Source organism: Drosophila mojavensis, unplaced genomic scaffold (assembly GCF_018153725.1).
Source record: "Drosophila mojavensis isolate 15081-1352.22 unplaced genomic scaffold, ASM1815372v1 contig_277, whole genome shotgun sequence".
Lineage (NCBI taxonomy): Eukaryota > Metazoa > Arthropoda > Insecta > Diptera > Drosophilidae > Drosophila > Drosophila mojavensis.
The window spans coordinates 847,305-867,191 of record NW_025318822.1 but is presented as its reverse complement, the minus strand read 5'-3'; the positions used below and the strand labels follow the sequence as shown (position 1 = coordinate 867,191).

At 38.4% G+C, this 19,887-nt stretch overlaps 1 protein-coding gene across 7 annotated transcripts in view; it reads right to left on the bottom strand.

The window, feature by feature from the left end:
- Window positions 1-13,472, bottom strand: part of LOC6573977 (tropomodulin) — a 52,610-nt gene extending 39,138 nt beyond the window's left edge. Inside the window, exon 1 of one of the 7 annotated variants that reach the window (XM_015167211.3) lies at window positions 13,038-13,472. In XM_015167211.3, coding sequence (XP_015022697.2) covers window positions 13,038-13,280 — 243 coding nt within the window. In that variant the 5' untranslated portion in view covers window positions 13,281-13,472. Of the gene's footprint in view, window positions 1-4,318; window positions 4,451-13,037 lie in introns of those variants that run through there. The other 6 variants (XM_015167206.3, XM_044008386.1, XM_015167203.3 and 3 more) reach the window with 6 other exon arrangements.
- Between the last annotated feature and the right edge of the window lie 6,415 nt (window positions 13,473-19,887).

Below are 19,887 nucleotides of genomic sequence, written 5' to 3'. Positions count from 1 at the left end.
GAGAAAAGTGTTGTTGCTCTTCTTTTGCTTGTTGCTTCGCATTAGCCGTTCGCCTTCTTTTTGGCATTACATTTTCCTCTGCTCGGCCGACGCGTCTTATTCATGGTTTCATTCTGAATGGCCGCGCTGCTTTCAAGGTAATTCTCAATCTACGAGTGTTATTAAAAACACGCTTCTATCTATATGAACGGCAATTGTTATAAATAGTTTCGGCAATTGAAAGTGCCCCACGTACAAGCTGCGAACAACGAATCGAATGTGCTCGGCGAGTTTGCATTATAGGGAGCTGCTTTCTGTGTCATACAATATTATTGCACGCTTGTCAGCAGCAATAAATAATTATCTGTCTATGTGTGTATATATATTTTTAATTGAAATCCACGTACATCAACTGGAAATGTAGCATTGTGTAGTGCCCATTGATTGCATTGCAATTAATTTTGCGCTGCATGGAAGAATAACAATAAACGCTTTGTTTTCCATTTGCATAAAAAAACATTTTCAATTCATTTACACGCATGCATTGCAGCACAAAGGACTGCCCCCTCCCCTCGGCCCATTCAACCGTCTCCCCTTTACCTCGTGCAAGTTTGGCCATGTGCCTGTCCACGCCCCATAAATATTATTTAATTATATATTTCTTTCTTAGCCATTAACAATATGTAGGTTATAATTTAAATAACCAAAGCGAGCGGGCATCTCATCAAAACATCAAATACTAAAAGAAAGAAAAAAATGAAAAAACAAGCAAAATACAACAACAAAAAGAAATGTTTCTAAAGAATTTCGCCTCGACTGGGGTCGCCATACAAATACATCGAAAAATAGAAAAAAATAAAATATGAAATATGTATTTATAGAAAATCTTCTCAAGACATTTCTCTATATGCAAACACTAACAAACAGGCGAGTGAGTTAAGGGCGTGCAGTTGAATGGACCTTCGGCTGTGCATAGGCCCCATTTGAGGACAGGCAAATCCATTTGGAAGAGTTACATAAGCGTTGAATGATTTATGCAAATATATTAATATATCGGAATATTCAATAAAAACTATTTATTAATAAATTAATCATTTTATGCTAAAGTGTTTTTTTTTAAACAAATAATATTTATATAGGTGAAACAGAACAGAATGAAGATGAATAAATTTTTATAAATATGAACTTATATTTATTTAAATTATACGCAAAATAATTATTAAAAAAGTGATGAAAATACAGAAAAAATAAATAAAAAGCAGATTAATATTAATTATAATTAATGCATATATGTATGTATATATTATATTATATATATACATATATGTATCCGAATTTATTTAAACATTTTTGTCAAATATTTTGGTAGCAAAAAAGAAATATGAAGCAGATAAATAAATAATACTTAATTAAAATACAAAATTTCTTTAAAAAATATTTTTTTTTTTTTTAAGAATTATGAAAAAAGTATTAAAAATTAGATGAAAAAATTATAATAAATATATATAAACATATATGAAAATTTCCTAAGAGAAAATTGAAAAAAATATAATAAATAAATATCATATAATATATATAAATTTAACAAATAAAAAAAAAAAAAATAAAATAAAATAAAATAAAAAGAAGTAAAATTTAAAAATTAAATTAATAAAAAAAAAAAGATATTAAAAAATCTAGAACATAAAAATATGTTATGCTTAAATGCATAACAGTAAAAATCAGAGCAATAAAAGCTAAAGTCAAAATAATGTGATCAGAAAACTGTTTTAATATCTGAATTCGAAATTTGATGATCTATTATAAGTTGGTGCGCTGGCTGGTGCTGCACTCAAATACATATTAGATACATATGTAGCGGGGGGATATTAAACAGTATAAATTAATATCTTACAACTTGGCTGACTGGCTGGCTGAGTGCTGTAGTTGCTGCTGTTCTAATGGCCCGTTGATTTACGGATCGACTTGGCCGCACGACATTTTAATGTGTGCCTCAATTTATATGCATTTCTAATGGGGCGCCCCGGCTAATGGTCGTGAGAGGGCGGCGGGCATACATGCTGCATATTAATCATACGCAGTGTTAAACGGCCGAGTTAGCCAGAACAGTGCCACAGCGAGATCCAGAGTCAGGCGGACAGATTAAGCAATCAAATTGTAGGCAGCCGTTCGCATTTCGATTTAAATGTCGCTGCGCACTTCCGGGATTAACGCGTCGCCAGCTGCCCATGGCCCGTTGCCCGTTGCCCGTTGCCTGCCTCCTGCTGTCTGCCTGCCTCCTGCTGGCTGATTGCCGATTGCTGTCGCTCTCGTCGTGTTGTGGACATGTTTCGTGGGCCAGTCAACTAATTAGAGATGCATGTGGCAATCAATTTGCGTTGCAGTTGCTGGGTCATTTCATTGGATTTTAGCTCGTCGCGCATACGCCCCGTATGCCTAGCCAAACATGATTTTATTTTCGTTGGCCAACAACAGCAACAAGAACAACATCACAAGCCCAGCGGAGGCGGCAGCATACGAAAACGTTTTAGTGAAAATAAATTGAAAGTCTTTGGAACATGGTTTCATGTATTGCATGTGTACAGTATGTGTGTGTGTGTGTGTGTACACTACACAGTTCGCTTTGCGCTTTAACGTTTGCTGTGATTTGTTTTGTGTTTCGCCTGCGAGCGCAGTTCTGCAGCAGATGTCAGCGTCATGTCGTGTTGTTTGTTTTGTTCTGTTTCTATTCTTTTTTCCCTTCTATTTTTTAGCATGTTCGCTTTGGCGGTTGAGCCACATTCTGATTGATTACACGAGTGCGATAGCAGACAATGGGGAAATAACACAGAGCATGCTTTAAATAGTTGCAACATGTTTCTGACAACTGCAGCAGAGTCCATAGACGAGTGACACACTGAATACAATCGTAGCAAATGAAGACAGTAAAGCATTGGCAATTCAATTTAAATTTCCGATAATTAATAAGCATTATAACAATGCATTCATTTAGCTGCTTCCAGGGTGCAGCCCACGGCAGGCGACTAAGCTGCTTAGCCAGAAAACAATTATAAGGTTGCGGCCAACGGGGGAGGCATGCGGGCCGAGTCTTGCAGTATCAGCGCACAGCTATCGATTGCAGGATAAACAGCAGGACGGCAACGAGGCTGCTTAAGCGATATTCTCAGAAGCTCAGCCAAAGGCAGGGCAACAGCCCTAATAGATACAACAACAATAGAAGCCGGATGGACGGAAGATAAAAGTGTATCGATTGCAGTTTGAGCACAATGAAAACGGCTCGACGGGCTGATGAGGGTGTTTGATGTGCGCTGGGGGTGTTGTTGCTATCGTTTATTTTTAAGCATATTGAAAATCAGCTGAAAAGCAAGCGCAGCGAATGAAAACAATTTTATTAAGTGAAAAATACGTAGCAGAAAATAACCCGCAGCCAAAAAGAAACCAGAAAAAAAAAAAAAACATCAACAGCCACAGTCGCAGCCCGAGCTAGAGGCAAAGTCAAAGCGAAGGCGACACAAGTCCTTGGCAATGGCCAAATCTTGTATTTACACCCAAGAGTCGGAAAAGGGTAAGTCCGGGTATTTCTGGCACATAAACAGCTGAGCTTTGATAGGGATTAACATTAGCGAGTTTATTGCGCATACGACATGTTGCACCATTTGGTTGCCTAGTCGACAATTATAATACTCTTTACACTGAATATATGTTAGAGGCGACAAGTTTTGATAGAGTATCTGCTAGTTGTGGCACATGGGTACATGTTCCACTTTTTTTTTTTTGGTGAACTTTTTGCTTGTTTTTTATTTTCCTCAACGGGTTGAGAACAACATGCGGGCGGGTGGCAAAAGCGATTGAAAGATGCGTTGAAGTGTTGGCAGCGACTTCGACTTTGACGTCGACGCCAATTCACTTTGAACCACACACGCACAACAGCCGCAGCTGCGACGGCGACGGCGACTGCGACTGCGACTGCGACTGCGACTGCGACTGCGACTGCGACTGCGACTGCGACTGAGCAGCAGACACAATTAAGTGCAAAGAAAACGGAAGCATGCGAGAAAATTTTACGAGCGGCGCAGGTGACAGATACGCTGGCGTCAGCTTTTTACATAAAAGATTGACAAGTGATTTTCCCACCTACACATACACACACACACGAATGCATAACTGAACGAAACAGGTGAGACAACAATGGCGCTTTGTGCGAATCCCTTCCTTCGGCCATGCCGAAATGTTAGCCAAATTGTTGACGCATTTTGATGGGATCAGTGCAAAGTTGTTGCTATAGACCCGAGAGCGGCTTATTGGGCTATCAATTTGTCTAACAAGATGCGCAGCTTACCTTTTCATCTAGTATGGCCATGCCTGTCAATTGGAACTTTGGAACTTTGCCTAATCCGATTTACAAAATAGATTCCCAGTTGGCAATCGTTGCGCAATTCGCGATCGATTCAAATCGATGGCAGATATCAAGCGGATTATTTATTTATTTTCGTATTGTAATTTTACAATTTTCTATATATATTCTTTGTATATATTTTATTTCTGGGTGCTCACACTCACACACACAGACACACACTCACTAATCCAGGCGCTTCGCTTGGTAGATTTTGTTGGTCGCGCGTCACAAACTACGCAAAATGCGCACAGAAAATTCGCATAAAAACTAATCTATTTATTTGGCTGACTGGCCCGCCTCCATTAGTGCCATTCCAGCAATAAATCAATAGCTTTCGAATCTGCTCGAATTGACTTGTTTGTATGTGTGCTTATTCGGTTCGCGCTGCGCCTTTTGTTTTTGAGTCTTGTAAAGCAACTGAAATTGAAATCGAGGCAACATCGAAATGCAATCAAAGTGCTGCAGTTCAATCAACATTTCTACTCTCGAGTGCCTTTTGTTCTTTACGGGACCTGCAGCCAAATAAATTGCAATGCGCATTACGAAAAGCACACACAGCTATATAGAGTGGGCGAGGGGAAGAGGGGGCTAGCCGCTAGCGACTTGGGACTTGGGGCTGGCCAAGTGCATCAGAACTTTCGATTTCTATCGCTTTGTTTGCTGTTGACAAATTTTTGGCATATCTGTTAATATTCAAGGCAGCTGCCTAGCATATTTATTTCGTGGCAAGGAAATGGCTGAAATGCCACTGAGTTGCTTAGAGGTGGCCAATAGATGAGGACTTAGAGAAATCGTCTTGGCAGACACCTATGAGCTATAAAATTGGCAATCCTTAAGAAAATATTAGCTCTGAATGTGGGCAGCGGATGCCAGATAATGGGGCATCATACTAGAGATTTACATTTATGGACCATATAAATAAGGCAAACAAAATGCAAAAAGTCATTTATTAATAGAACTTATAAATGGATCAATTTAAATAATCAAAATAGTTTGCATCAGTATGCTCAGATATACATCGTCAAATGTAATATAAAGTACCACAATTGAGTTTAAATAACATCTTAAAGCTCATCTGTAGTATATCAAGGCATCGCTCCAAGCTTTACCCACATTGTTAAGCAGATATCAGATTATCGCAACTGTCTTGTTTTTTAGGCCTTTTTTATTGGCCACCTGTATTTTTAGTAACTTTTACATTACTTACTAAAATCAGTATATGATCTAAGTATTCCATACATGATCTAGATTGTAGATATTTTCACTATATGATTAAAAAATTCGATACATGATTTAATATTCTGTAAATGATCTAAATTAATGTGTGATCTAAATATTCTATCAGCTATGTGACAATTTGGTAAAAGTGCACACCTTTTCATATATGCATATATGCTCATATGCAACTCAATTTTAATTTAATGAATTTTGTAAAATTTAGTGTTTAAAATAAAAATTGAAAAAATTACATTAAACTAAAAGTTAAACTTGGAGACTGTATTCAAAGTCTAACTATCGAATATTACAAATAAATGAATTAAAAGTGATATTATCTTCTAGTAAAAATATTATAGTTAATAAATTATTTCTTTTTAGATTTTAATAGAAACACGGAAGTTTCTATGTAATGTAAGCATGAAGGATTTACAATTAAATATTACTTTACTGCTATGTTATCCTCAATAAATATTATATTAAATATTTGTATATTAGTGTGGTCGTTGCTATATATGCATAAGCATAATTTATTGTAGCTAAAGCTGAATTATTTTAGCTGCTCCCTATGCGCTTTACGATATGAATAATCTTTTGAATTATTTTCAGCAATTAATATATTTATATTTATATTTTTAGTGCCGATATATGTATATATGATTCGGAAATATGCGAATCTCCATCTTACGATTTTAAAGGTGTTGGAAAGGAGGAAAGGAGCTCCCATGAAAGAAATCGCAAGTCGTAAACCAGTTTGATTATGAAAAATAATTTAATTTATTTACGTTTAACTGCAGGCGATAAGAGTATCCGGCGAATATGTTAAAATACCAGATAAGTCTGACGATGACAAGTGACGAAGCTATTGTTGTCGCTATCATTGCCGCTCCACAGTTAACAAGCAGGCCAACATTTCACAAGGTAAAAAGAAAAGAATAACGCATGCCACGCCCATGCCACCCATGTTGCCCATGCTGTTCATGCTGCCCATGCTGCCGTTGCCGGGGAAGTGTCAAGTGCCGCATTGAATTATGAGCTGGATTAAATGTCGATGGCAGGAGACTCAGCAGAGCGTGAAAACAGCGAATATGAATATAAATGGGGATTATTTATTTACGATGTGCCGGGCAGCAAATCACGCATTGCTTTGTATTAATAATCAGCTGTCCGTTAGCCTTAAATTATTAATTGGGTTATGCAAATGGTCGCTGTGTAATCAACAATAAACCTGGTCGAAAACATATTGCAAATAATTAATGAAGCAAACAAACACCAGAAATCGAAAGTGAAAATTCCATTTTTGCACTCTTTTTAATTACATCTCTCTCTCTCTCTCTCTCTCTCTACCTCTCTCTCTACCTCTCTCTCTCTTTCTTACTTTCTCTCTTTGTCTGTCTCTATAAGTTTTTTATCTCTCTGTTAAATTAAATTGTAAAGCACAATTGCGCTCTATAGGTAAATTTCTATTTCCCTTTCGGCAGCTACTTACTTAATTCCCAGCTCAGTCAAAGCCGCTTTAATTTGCCTTTAAATTGTTCATTTCAATTCATTGAGTGTCTGAATGAATTAAATGTTGGCATAGGTAATCTAGCAGCCAGGTAAATCGCTGGGCCAATAGAGCTTCGATTTACATTTGAATTGTAAATAGAATTAGTTGAGTTTTCAGTTCATACGATATTCATAAATTATTTTGCTTTTAGTGACAGCAAAAATAACAACTGAATAATTTAAGGTAATTACTTATTATTTCATAAATTTGAAATGATATGATAAAGTCTCTTTTATATAGAGATATACATATGTATATGTATGTGTAACAAACCATTTCATATCAAACTCAATTACAAATTTTGGTTGTGTTTGGTTAGACAGGACTTAAATTGGATTTAAATTGGTCAGGAATTAGCTTCGCTTCAGTGTAGTGTATTGGTTAGTCGGCTTGGTGGCTTTGGCTGCTCTCTATAATTTGGAATAACCATTTGTTAACTCTCGCCTATTGCAATGCCCTTCGAGCACATTTGGACAATTTCCGTTTCGATTTGGAACTGAGGAGTGCCTAAGAGCTTTCTCCTGTTTCGTCGGACGGGTTAGTTAATTGCGATTCGAGCCATTTGCATTTGCATTTGCTGTTGTCAGACATATTCAACAGACAGCAGACAACGGGCACAGCTGGCAGGCTGGCAGGCTGGCTGGCTGGCTGGCAAGCTGTTGCCTACGATGCGTTGAATTTACCCAATTGGCAAATTTCCTCATTGATTTGCCAACAGACCACGATGACGAGGGCAGACAACGGCACGGCCCGAGCACCCAGCCGAGAGCAGAGTCTGAAGACAGAGGGCTGCATGGCCCCATCTGCAGCTGGCTTCTCGCATTTGGGTCTGTTTTTGTGGGATTCAGTGAGAGGCATAGGATTGATACATGTAGCCAAAGTGGCAACGGCTGATGTGGTGGTGGGGTGGTGCGGTGATGCGGTGGTGTGCGCTGCGGTTGGCAACTTGCAAAACTACGCAAAACATTTTGTAAATTGAATTTGTGTTTTGAGTTTTATGCGCCGCACACAAAATGTAATTGAAATAAGTAAATATCAATTGAATATCCGCCAGCGGGCGGCAGGAAGTTTATGGAAGGCAATGAAATTATTTGTTTGCCCAGTTGATGCGGCATTGATGTTGTTGTTGTTGTTGTTGTTGCGGCTGTTGTTGTTGTTGTTGGGCTTGTAACAACAACTTACAAAGTAAACTCTTTGTGGCAAAGTTTCCGTTGCGGCAGGTCCAAATCAAAATCAAACGCATTGCAGACATTTGCCTTCAGGCATTAGCAAATAAATCTGTGCGGGGCAGGCAGCTTATGAAAAGTGCTTGTAAATTACAAGAGATATGCCACTCATAAAACTGATTTATGCCAAGCACAATAGCAACAAACAATGCTCACGTTCGACGCATATCGTGCTAAAATTGCGCTGCTCAAAAGTTAAACAGCGAGCCGACTGCCAAAATAAATGGCACGTTTATCATACGCCCAGTGGGCCCAGTGCGTTCAGCAATTTGGCAGCAGTATTTATATACCGCAAGCACGCACACACATGCATATACTACATATATACTGATGAGCATATGAACAGTTTGTATATGTCACGCCCCCTCCGTCTATCGTCTGCCTACCGCCCGCCTCCCCCGTCCTTCCTGGCCTGACGCACTGGCATACTTAGACTTTGGCTATGTTTTGCTTGATGTTTTCGCGTTTGCTTTTCAATTATATAAACATATTTAGATTATGTTCAGTTAACACTCACACGCACACACACACACAGACACAGTCGCAACTGTTGTGCGTGTGTGCATTAAAATTATAAATTGTTTGCTCAGCAAAAAGCAGCCAAATAAATAAATTCAAACGGAACGAAACAAAACGAAACGAAAAACAAAAAATAAACGCCAAGCGCATAAATAGCTGACCAAAATCGAATAGAACCGAGCGAGCGGCGAGCAGCGCTTGGAGCCAACGCGTCGTATGCGCAATGGGCGGCCGCTGCCTTGGGAGAGCTGCAACAAATGAATGAAAATCAAGTGGCCGCAACATGACATTGAATTGTTTTTGACTCGTTTTGTCACACCTAAATGCCGTAGCAATGCGAAAAGTATAGACTACATAAATATGCGTGCCTCATTTGTAAGTGTGTGTGTGTATGTGTGCCTGATGACGCTTGTGAATTATTTTGTGGGGTCGTTTTTGAGGCGCCAGCAGCGTTGACAGCTGTCAATGCTACTGACGCATAGGGCTACGGCCCAGCAGTGGGCTAAGGCAACGGCCCAGGGTCAGGCACTATCGTGGTGGAGCACCGATTCTTCCGAAATCTGTGCTGGCAATGCCAAGTTGAGCAAACATTGACCACATGTGTGTGGGTGGGTGTGTGTCTGTGTGTGAGTAAGTGTGGGTGGCTGCCGGCTTTGAGCCGCCGAAAATTCCATTAATGTGTTTGGCCAAATATTCAACTCCATCTCTGCACACGGCTTTGTGTGCGGCACTGTGTGATCGCTTACGCCTTGCTGCACTAATCGGCATGCCTCATTGGGCGCAACTATTGGCCTCTGTGTGTGTGTGTGTGTGTTCCACGAAAATTTGCTAATCTATGCTGCTAACTGCATCAATATCAATTTCGCCAACTACATAAATCCATTAGCAAATTAGCAGAGCCAACAACAGAGCAAGGGCGATGCGGTCAGCAAACTACGGCTAAGTCAACTGTAAAATTCATGGCTTATGTCAAATCTCACATGCCGCTCATTAAACACATTTTGCATTCTCAATTTGAGCCGTGCCGGAGTCACGTACCCGTGCGGTTGCCAGACGCCTGCGGCCAACTATAAAAATGACAAAAAAGACCACGTGCCTCATTAAGGACATGTGGCACGAGGCACGCTCGCATCGGACACACGTATCACAATTAGCTGACCTGCGGCTGGGCCAACATACACATACGGGCACACTGACGCATGTATGTACACGCACACCCACGCATGAACACACACACCCACCCACGCACATGCACCCACTCATATGACACACAATGAAATTGATGTATCTGAGGAGGTGACAAGCGTTTGCGTTGGAAATAATATGCTTTTAAGCTGCTGATTCATCATAGAGCTTATCAGGCTTTATGCAAAACACTGCAGCTTAGAAAACTTAGCTTGACTTGAGTCTTAGTATAATATTCAAATAATAGTTAATAATAAGCAAAAATAAAATACCGAAATGCAAACTTTAGCTTAACTAAAACTTATGAAATTTAAAGGCTCTTAAAATATAAATTAATGCGACGTTCAAAAGATAAAGATATATATATAAGCCAAAACTCTTATACAGAATAGTTAGTGTTATTTACATTAATAGTTAAGTAAGTAAAAACATAAAAAAACAAGTAAGAAGACTCTAGTCGAGACTGCTCGACTAGGAGATACCCTGAACCCTCTAATCTGATATTCTAATCAGTCTGCACTTCTTTTCGACACACATACATACACACACACGTATTAGAATGCGCTCTGCTAACTGCGCTTGGGCTGCGCTGTAGTGTAGTAACATTATAAGAATTTATTTGTTGAATAATTTAATTTCTAGATGTACAATCTTAATAAAAGTTTCAGGGCGTATGGTGAAAATGTATGTACATTCCAAAGCACATGTCTCTAGTACTTGAAATACGCCTTTTACAAAGGTGAGGGTGAGGGGGTGGATATAGGGGTGGGGGTACATTACAACAAAAATCGAAATTATATAAAATACATATAAGTCTACATTTAAAATTTGCAAGCTCTAGCTCTAAAGGTGTAGGAGATATAATTAAATAACTAGCTTTCGATAAGGTTTTTGATCGATAATAAAATATCGGGAGTAGTTATCGATATATAAAGAAAAACTTGTGTGACGGACAGGGCCAAATCGACTTAGCTCGTCGCCCTGATCAAGAATATATATACTTTGTGGGGTCTGCCACGCCTCCTTCTGCCTGTTACATACTTTTAACAAAACCATTATACCCTGATTTCCCATTTTCAATGGGTTCAGGGTATAAAAAATAAATCAATAAGATAATTAAAAACAAATAAATAATACAAATAGGTAATAATTTAAAAAATAAATAACAAGCTGAAGCTTAATTAAAACTTCTGTGTTGCATATATGTTAATATACCTAAACATAATTATAAATATTAATTGAATAAATAAACTAATTAATTAATGATAAATTAATAAATAAATAAAATAAAAAGAATATGTACAAAATAGTAACAAAAATTAATAGCAAGCTGAAGCCTAATTAAAACTTTGGTATTTCATACATGTTAAGATACTAAAAAATAATTGAAAAAAAAAAATATATATATATATAAATAATAATAAAAACAAATAATAAAAAAAAATAGGTAAAATAATATTTAAAAGAAAATATACAGCAAGCTGAAGCTTAATTAAAACATCTGTGTTTTATATACATATATATGAACATATGTGGACATATGATAAGAAAACCAAAAATTATAATCAACAATAATTGGAAAAAAAAAAAGAAATAAATATGATATAAAATAAAGTAACAAAATAAAGTAAATAAGTAAAAAATAGTAAAAAATAAATAACAAGCTGAAGCTTCACTAACTTAACTAAAACATCTTTATTTTATATATGTTAAGACACCCAAGAATAATATTTAATATTAATTGAAAATAAAAAATAAAAAAATAAATATAAATTAAACTAAATACAACTAAAACTTCCTGAAAGTTCAGGCACCTGCCAATAATAGTTAAAACTGAGTGCCAAATTCAATACATAGTGCACCTCCAATCTTCAAAAGCTTTACTAAAGGAAATAAACGCTGCCTCGTCGATAAAAGCTTCGGCCATTAACTGGAACTGATATATGGCTTTCAGCCAGTGTCATTGCCTCATAGCTGTCGCTCATGTTGCGCAAATCTAAACTCATGTGCGTAACGGATTCCATTTAATTTCGTTTAACATTTGACTCTTTGGAAACAGCAAAGGACAAAATGTCAAATCAGCCCCAAAACGAAAATCTCGTAATCGCAAATTTAATTTGGGTCACATAAAATTTGAGAAAAACGAAAAAAAAACAAACCAAAAACAACTGCAAACAAAGCCCAGACGGCCATAAAAGGCTACAGAGTTGGCCAATAACAGAAATCAATTCAGGCGGTCTATATAGAGTCAAGATAGCGCTGCATTGGCCGCACGCGTCGCTGCCGCGCCGAACCGGAAATGCAATTTGTAACTTGTGCAACAAAAGTTGTTGCAATTAATTGCAATGCGCCCCGGCTTCTGCTGCCAGACCGCCAGACACGAAAACCTCAATATTTTTTACATTTTTCTTTGCGACTTTTGCTAGGCAACGCAGAATTTATTGCATTTCATTTGAATAATAATTTTGTTCTTTTTGGCGGATTGTTTTTAATTTTTATTATTGCTTTTTTTCTGCTTTCTTGGCAGCTATCACAACGCATTAAGTGATTTGTGCTTAACAATAATTTTTGTTTTTTTGATATTCGTAATTTGCGCTGAAATCAAACAGCTGCAAAATTTGTGATTTCGTGCCAGGCGTCGTCGCCTATATAAAGTGTGTCCGAGCCACATATATATCATATAGATATATCATATACAGCTCAGCATATGATATATACATGCATTTACATACACATACTGCGGATATACATATATGCTATTCTAGTATAGATAGCATATCGTGATTTATGGCATTTCTACGGCTATATAAACAATTTGTTAAGACGCACACACAGAGTGAAAAATGATTTTTGGTATATGTATGTATATTTATGAACATATAAGTAAATAAAGAATTTGGACATGTTTTGGTTATTTCCAACACTGACTGATCCAGCCCTAGATTCATGTACTACTCCTATCACTCACCTCGGTTATTTTCATGGTACGCTTGACGGTCTTGCGGGTCACTTCGGTTGTCTCCTCAACGACATCGCCATCCTCGTCAATGGCTTCGGTGACCATTTTCTCGGTCTCGCCGGGAATCACCTCCTCGGTGCGTTCGGTGACGACGCTGGTCTTGCTGCCATCGTCATCGGCGGCTGGCACCGGATCGGGGCTTGTCTTGGTCTGCTCCTCGGCGGCAGCAACAACCTCCTCATTGTCCGACATGTTTGCTAATTGATTGTGTTTATCTCAAGGGGTTTATGCACTTCTTTTGAGTATCTTTGGCTCTTGTTTTAGGGTCACTTTCACTCGGTTTGGCGCTTGCTCACTAAATTTGTAAAACTATTGCGACTATAGCGGCCCACCGACACGCACACTAGGGCAGCACAGACACTCAATAGAGAATTTCTCAACTTGTTTTGCCTGAAAGAGAATCACGCAGAAATGAATATTTTCAATTTTCTTCTTTTTGCTTCTTTCTTCTTCTTTTCTTGCTTTCTTGTATGTGCTCGTGGCCCGCTCTGGGTTATTATATAAACAATCGAAATTTTTCAGAAAATAATCACTATCACGATCACGTTGACGATGAGGATCACGTTCACAATCACGATCACGAGCAGAATTGAGTTTAGGTTTGCATTCACGACACGAATTGGAACCTGTGAATCTTGAGATCTTGAATGCTTCCTGAGATGATCACTGGCGCTGGCTGTGTTTGACACTGCGAGAGTAAACGCTCAGCCAGCGACAACGAAAGAGGCGACAACAACGAACAATGAAACAGCGTGCAACGAACAACGGAATAGGAAGAAAACGACAACGACAACGACAACGGGAACGACAACGACAACGACAACAGAGACAGAGGTGGTGACAACAACGTAAAGTGACAGAACGGACGCGAGACAAATTGCAGAAATGAAACAAAATGAATTTCTTGTTGTACAATTAAAAACGCATAATGCGAGCGGAACGGAAAAATTCAGTTTGTTTCGTTTCGTGCAGCAATAAATTGAAAATAATCAGCGAGCAGCGCCCAGCGTCAACGCACGAGGCAAATTACACGATTCTGAGGCTTCTGTCCCGATCGATGGCACTGCTCGCCGTCTGGCCTGGCACCGGAACCGCTGCCGTCGCCGTCGCCATCGCCGTCGCCGGAGAGCGACCAAAATACCAAATACAATACATACAACTAGGTTGGACATGAGCTGTCTATGTGTATATTAATATACATATGCATCAATGTGTGTGTGTGTGTGTGATTGTGTATTTGGTGCTTTTTCCCGGCGAGCGAGATGCCCAACTAGTCGGGATTACCAAAATAGTCGCAGACAGCCGCAAGTGCGAGCAGGCCAGCTATAGTCAGTGTCCGCTCTTTGGCATCTCTGACGTTGGCTGCTGCTGCTGCTGCGACTGCGACAGATCGCTCTGAATTCAGATTTGAATGTTGACGTTCAATTCAATATTTTGGGCGAGCAGCTGCTGTTCGGGCGGGCCGTTTGCTAATTGTTTGACTGCTGCAAGTGCTAAAGCCAAATCCGAAATGAAATTCGAAATTTCTGAAAATGCTGAGCGAACGGGCTGCAATTAGTGCCGCTGGCCGAGGCGTGAGCCATGACGCATGTCAAATCTGTAACTGCCAGCCCTCCCCCCCTCCCCCTCCCTCCTCCCCTGCATTCGACGTGCGTTGCTGGCGCTATTTTGGTACACACCCTCGCCCCCGGCTCCACAGTCCATCAAACAATAAAAGCCACTAGAAAGAGCTCGAAGTCAGCGCGAGAGCGCCGACCCATAAATACCCTTGGACTAGGATATTGTTGATGTGTTTATTTAGTAAACAACCAATAATTTTAAGTTCAACTGTGTTTTATTTAGCTTGCAATTACAATTGCCTAAGGGCTTTAAATAGATGATGTGTTTTTTGCACCTTAGTCATGCTTAACTTTAATGAAAATAATTTAAATCTAAAGAGGCAAATAGATAAAAATAATTAAAATATTTATGTGTTTTCAAATATATCAATTTCTTAAAATAATTTTTTTCTTTAACTTGAGAGTAATAATAATTTTTCATTATATCTGTGATCTTATGATTCCAAATTTTGTTATTTAAAATTTATATTGTATTCAGTTTATAAAATTATATCAAGTCCTTTTTTTCAATAATATTCAAATATTAATAATTATTAATTTTGTGTATTTCTTGTTATACAATATATTATCATTTCAATATTACCTTAATTTTAAATTTATACATACATACATAATCTATTTTTAGAATATGTTAAAACTGGGTTATTAGAGTAATTTTTCATAATTAATACTTGTGTATACATATTTAAAATATATTATTTATAATATATTTATTTATATATTATCATATCCAAAATTCAGAATTTAAAATATAATATAATATTATGAAATTATGAATTTTGGAAATGATAATGTTATCAAATAAATTAATATAAAATATATATTATATTAAAGGTACTCTACTAAGCCAGTTTTAGTAACTTGTAAAAATAAACTTAGCCTAACCAAATAATAATTTATTTTTCTTGTTGTATATTTTTATTCCTAAATTTCTTTCTTTCAAATGTATATTTCCCTAATATAAGAAATTATTATTTAAATATTTATTCATCAACTTTCATATTTTCTGATATGAGACTTAGTGTTATACTTAACATTTTTTAGTTTTTCGATTTCAGACCTAGGGCATTTGAAAGTAAAACTACATATTATAAACAGCCTGTTGGGGATTGGGAGTGCGACTGGGACTAGGCCATTGCTCGTGTCTATTGTTGCTCTGCATCTGCTGCCCCGCAGCCTCTGCTGCTGCTGTCACTCCTCCTGCGGCCACTCCTCCTGCTGTTGCTGCCGTTTTTACGGTCTCTGACTGTCTGGCCATTTGGCCCAGCGGCATTTGCCTTGCCCGGCGTTCGACAGCTGAGCGCTGAGTTGCACTTGGGTACAGGGTGTCTGGGCGTTTGGCAAAACTATCGTGAGTGTAGCTAGTTTTTCATTCATCATACCGATGCGGCACTATAGCAGTGCGACGGACTTCCTGTAAAATCGGCTGAGAGATATATGAAAGACAAGTGCCTCGCTGTGCAAACAAAGCGCCGAATAAACGCAAGACATGAAATATTCTAAAATTAATGCTCGACAAATGTCTTTCTGGTCTCTCGGCGCAACTAGAAGCCCAAGCAGCAAGACGACATACATATATCTGCATCTGTGTGGAAACAGATAGATATACAGATACAGATACGAATACTTTGGCTGACTGTGTATATATGAAAGCAGATACATCGCTGATTATACTGCTTGTCTCGAGAGCAGCTGTAATTGGGTCTACATTGTGCGGGAAATCTGTCAAAGCGGCAACTTCTCAGCAGATTACAGATTACAGAGCCGCAGGCAAAGGGTAAAGGGTAGGGCGTAAAGGATAAAGGATAATGAGAAGCCGCCAACAGCTGTTGACTCCGTGATGACGTAAAATCACCGCTCAAATATGATTAATAAGTAATTTCTTTGTCAACAAGCAGCCCGCTGTGGCCTGTGGATGGACGGCAGCGTCAACGGCAACGCCAACGCCAACGCCAACGCGTCGCTGCCGAGCGATATATGGGAAATCTTTAATAATAAAACATAGGCATAAATAAATTATAGGGCAGTCAGCGAGGGGAGCGCAAAACGGATAATAAAACAAAGCGAAGACACTCGCAAAAAACAAAAACAAAAACAAAAATGCACGAAACATAAAGAAAAACTCGCTCATGTGAAGGATGCCAGAAGGGTTGCCTCCCATCCCCCAGCTATGCCTGGGCCCGGGCTTATTCCGTTTATCTCACGCAGTTACACAGTTGTACATTGCACAAAGTAATTGAAGTACTTTTTATTATAAACACAGCAAGCTGTCGTTGCCCCCTCTCTCTGCCTCTCACTCGCACTCGCACTCGCTCTCTCCCTCTCAATCTCAATCTCAATCTCTGTCTTGCTCTGGCTAGTGTCGTTGACTTGCGTTGACCTAGGAGCAGACCAGCCCAGGCAATGATATAAAGCACAGACACAGCCTGACAGCCAGCTGGCGTCTCAATGCCCTGCCAGCAGTAGCTTTGTGAGACTCATGTGCACCCATCACAATGCCAATTTTCCAGAAATAAAAAACTTTTGCCAATTGAATCGAACGATGCAAAGCAGAGAACAGAGAACGAATCATCCTCGTTGACTGCCACAAAGTGAATTGTGCTGTAAAATATTGCAGTGCCTCGCATTATGCCAGAATCGACAGCATCCTATGCAAAAGTTGTATAATGTTTCACGCTTGGCTAGTTTTCCATATTTATCAGTTATTTTACTCGCTTAGGTAAGGAAAAGAGTTTATCATGTGCAATGCTAAATTTGAAATAAAATAAACCTTCTAGCTAGAGGGTTAACATTTCTTGTATATTCTCTTCTATACTTTTTCGGCTTATATCCGTTATTTATATTTTAATATTAAATCTGAAGAGTTGCTTAATTTTCTACAGTAGATTTTTGTCATAGATTTGTATTGCTTTAAAAAAGGAATCGTAATAATCGGAGATCATCTTCTTCTGCAATATAAGATTATGTTATAAGCCATTTTGAATACATTTACATTGCAATTAAAATTAAGCATTTTGTAAATAAAATAGTTAATAATTTTTTATTTGAATAACCGTATATTTGTTGTTAATACCGTTTAATTAATATATCTATCTCTATGTATGAAAAGAATTGTAGTTAAGATATGAACTTAACTACATTTCTTCCTTAATTAAGGTTATATGTTCTGTGTGCTACCTATTAAGGTCGTAGCAAAAGAGACCTAACAATCCTAGGAAATTTTCCAAATGGAGTTCAATGTGAAAATTGCGGTCTCTTCTCTTCTCTCTCTCTAAAAGTAAAGTCCATCAGCTCGACTTTGGTTTTAGTTTCAAAGTGATCTGAATTAGTATTTCATTAAGTTACTTAAGCTGACATTAGTTCAGTGAAAAGTTCCCTAAAGTCCCCGCTATTATTAATTCATATAGCACTAAAATATATAATTTAACAGTTCTTAGCTTCTGCATTAAGTCTCAACTCTTACAGTTTTTTATTTATTTATTTATTTAAAATGTGTTACGGAACTGCAGTTAATATCAATAATATAGGCATCTATGTAAATATGCAGAATATTTTATATTATAATGAAATACAAATTAAATAATAGAGTCATATATTTAAAATTAATGAAATTATTATTAAATAGATACTTCCATCCCCTAGTATTTTTGTGTCGAATACCCTATATTTGAAATGCTTTTAATTTCCTAAATACATTTCTTTCCTTAACACGCGTCTATTTGTTTGGGGCATCTCAGGTATTCAACAGCTGCAAAAACTTCAATTCGAACTCAGTTCAGCTCTATTTGAAAGACGCACATGCAATTGGCAAACAAATATACGGGCCAAATTGGAAAACAGTTTCGTGGCCGAGCAAATTGTTTGAGCTGCGATTTTGCTTTTAACTGAAACGCAATGCAGTTGCCATGGGATACCAATTTCAATACAAACGCACGCACACACACACGCACACACACACACGCACACACACACACACACAGGACAGGACTCTGGACAGCTTGTTGGAGCTCGCTCTATGTCTTCTGGATTTCGCTGGTGTTTCCATTCGTTCAGTGTGTATCTTGGCTAGCGGCAGTGCTGCTAGCCGGGCAAACAGAAATGGAAATAAATAGTTGCCTAGCTCTTTTGTCTAATTAAAACGTTTCGTTTTGTCTTACTTTCTCGCTCGTGCTCTCCCTCTCTCTATCTCTCTGTCTGTTGCTTTCTCTATTTTTCAGTGTGTGTGTGTGTGCCTGTCCTCTAGCTAGTTCAATTTGTAGACGTCACATACACGCACACATTTATATATATATGTGTACATTTATAGTCTCACGCACAGAGTAAGCTGAGAAACGTGCGTGGGCCGCTGTCAACTCCTGTTTTCTATGCTGGCTGTCAATCTGTTTCATCTTCATTTCGTTTGCCTACCACCTTTTCGCTCGCTTCCATATGGAACTGGGGCCTTTGGCCAACCATTATGATGATTTATGGGCGGAAATTATTTTTTGGGCCGCCCATTGGCCCATTTGGGGGCGACAGCTACGGCGGCGAGTCTATGAAAACTTTTGCTGCCCACCTAAAAGCATGCAACAGTTTACATTTTCCATTCCGTTCGCCGCACAGATGTCTTCGCATTTTCCACACTTGACTGCTTCTTTTAATTTGAAAAGCGATTTTCCGTGTGTCCACAGGCCACACCACGCATTCTACTGACCGCAGATTGATGAGTCTTAGCTGGCTTTGGCAGAGCTCAAAATGTGCCATTTCCCGATAGGAGCGAGTGTTTGACAATTTGGAAGAGTATAATTTAATTATGGTTCCTTGTGGGTCGCTTCAAGATATTGAGCTCCAGCTATTGAGCTTTGAAATAAGTTGGGTTGCGCAGAGAAATAGGCCAAAGCAGGCAAAAAGTCCAATTCTTTCCTCTAAGTTCTTCTTCTAAGTATTACACCCAAGTATTTCTTCTAAGTATTTTTTCTTAGTATTTCCTCTAAGTATTTCTTCTTAGTCTGTCCACGAAACTTTTCTTCTAAGAGTTTTCTCCAAGTCTTTTACGCTTAGCTGAACGATCACACAATTAACTTTACTTTACTGCACTGCACGATGGCCCCCACTAGGCCTGGACGACTGAAGAAATGCAGCAGGTGCTGCCCTTTATATAGGGCTACTATCACTCACACACTCAGTCGTGCTCAGGTAGC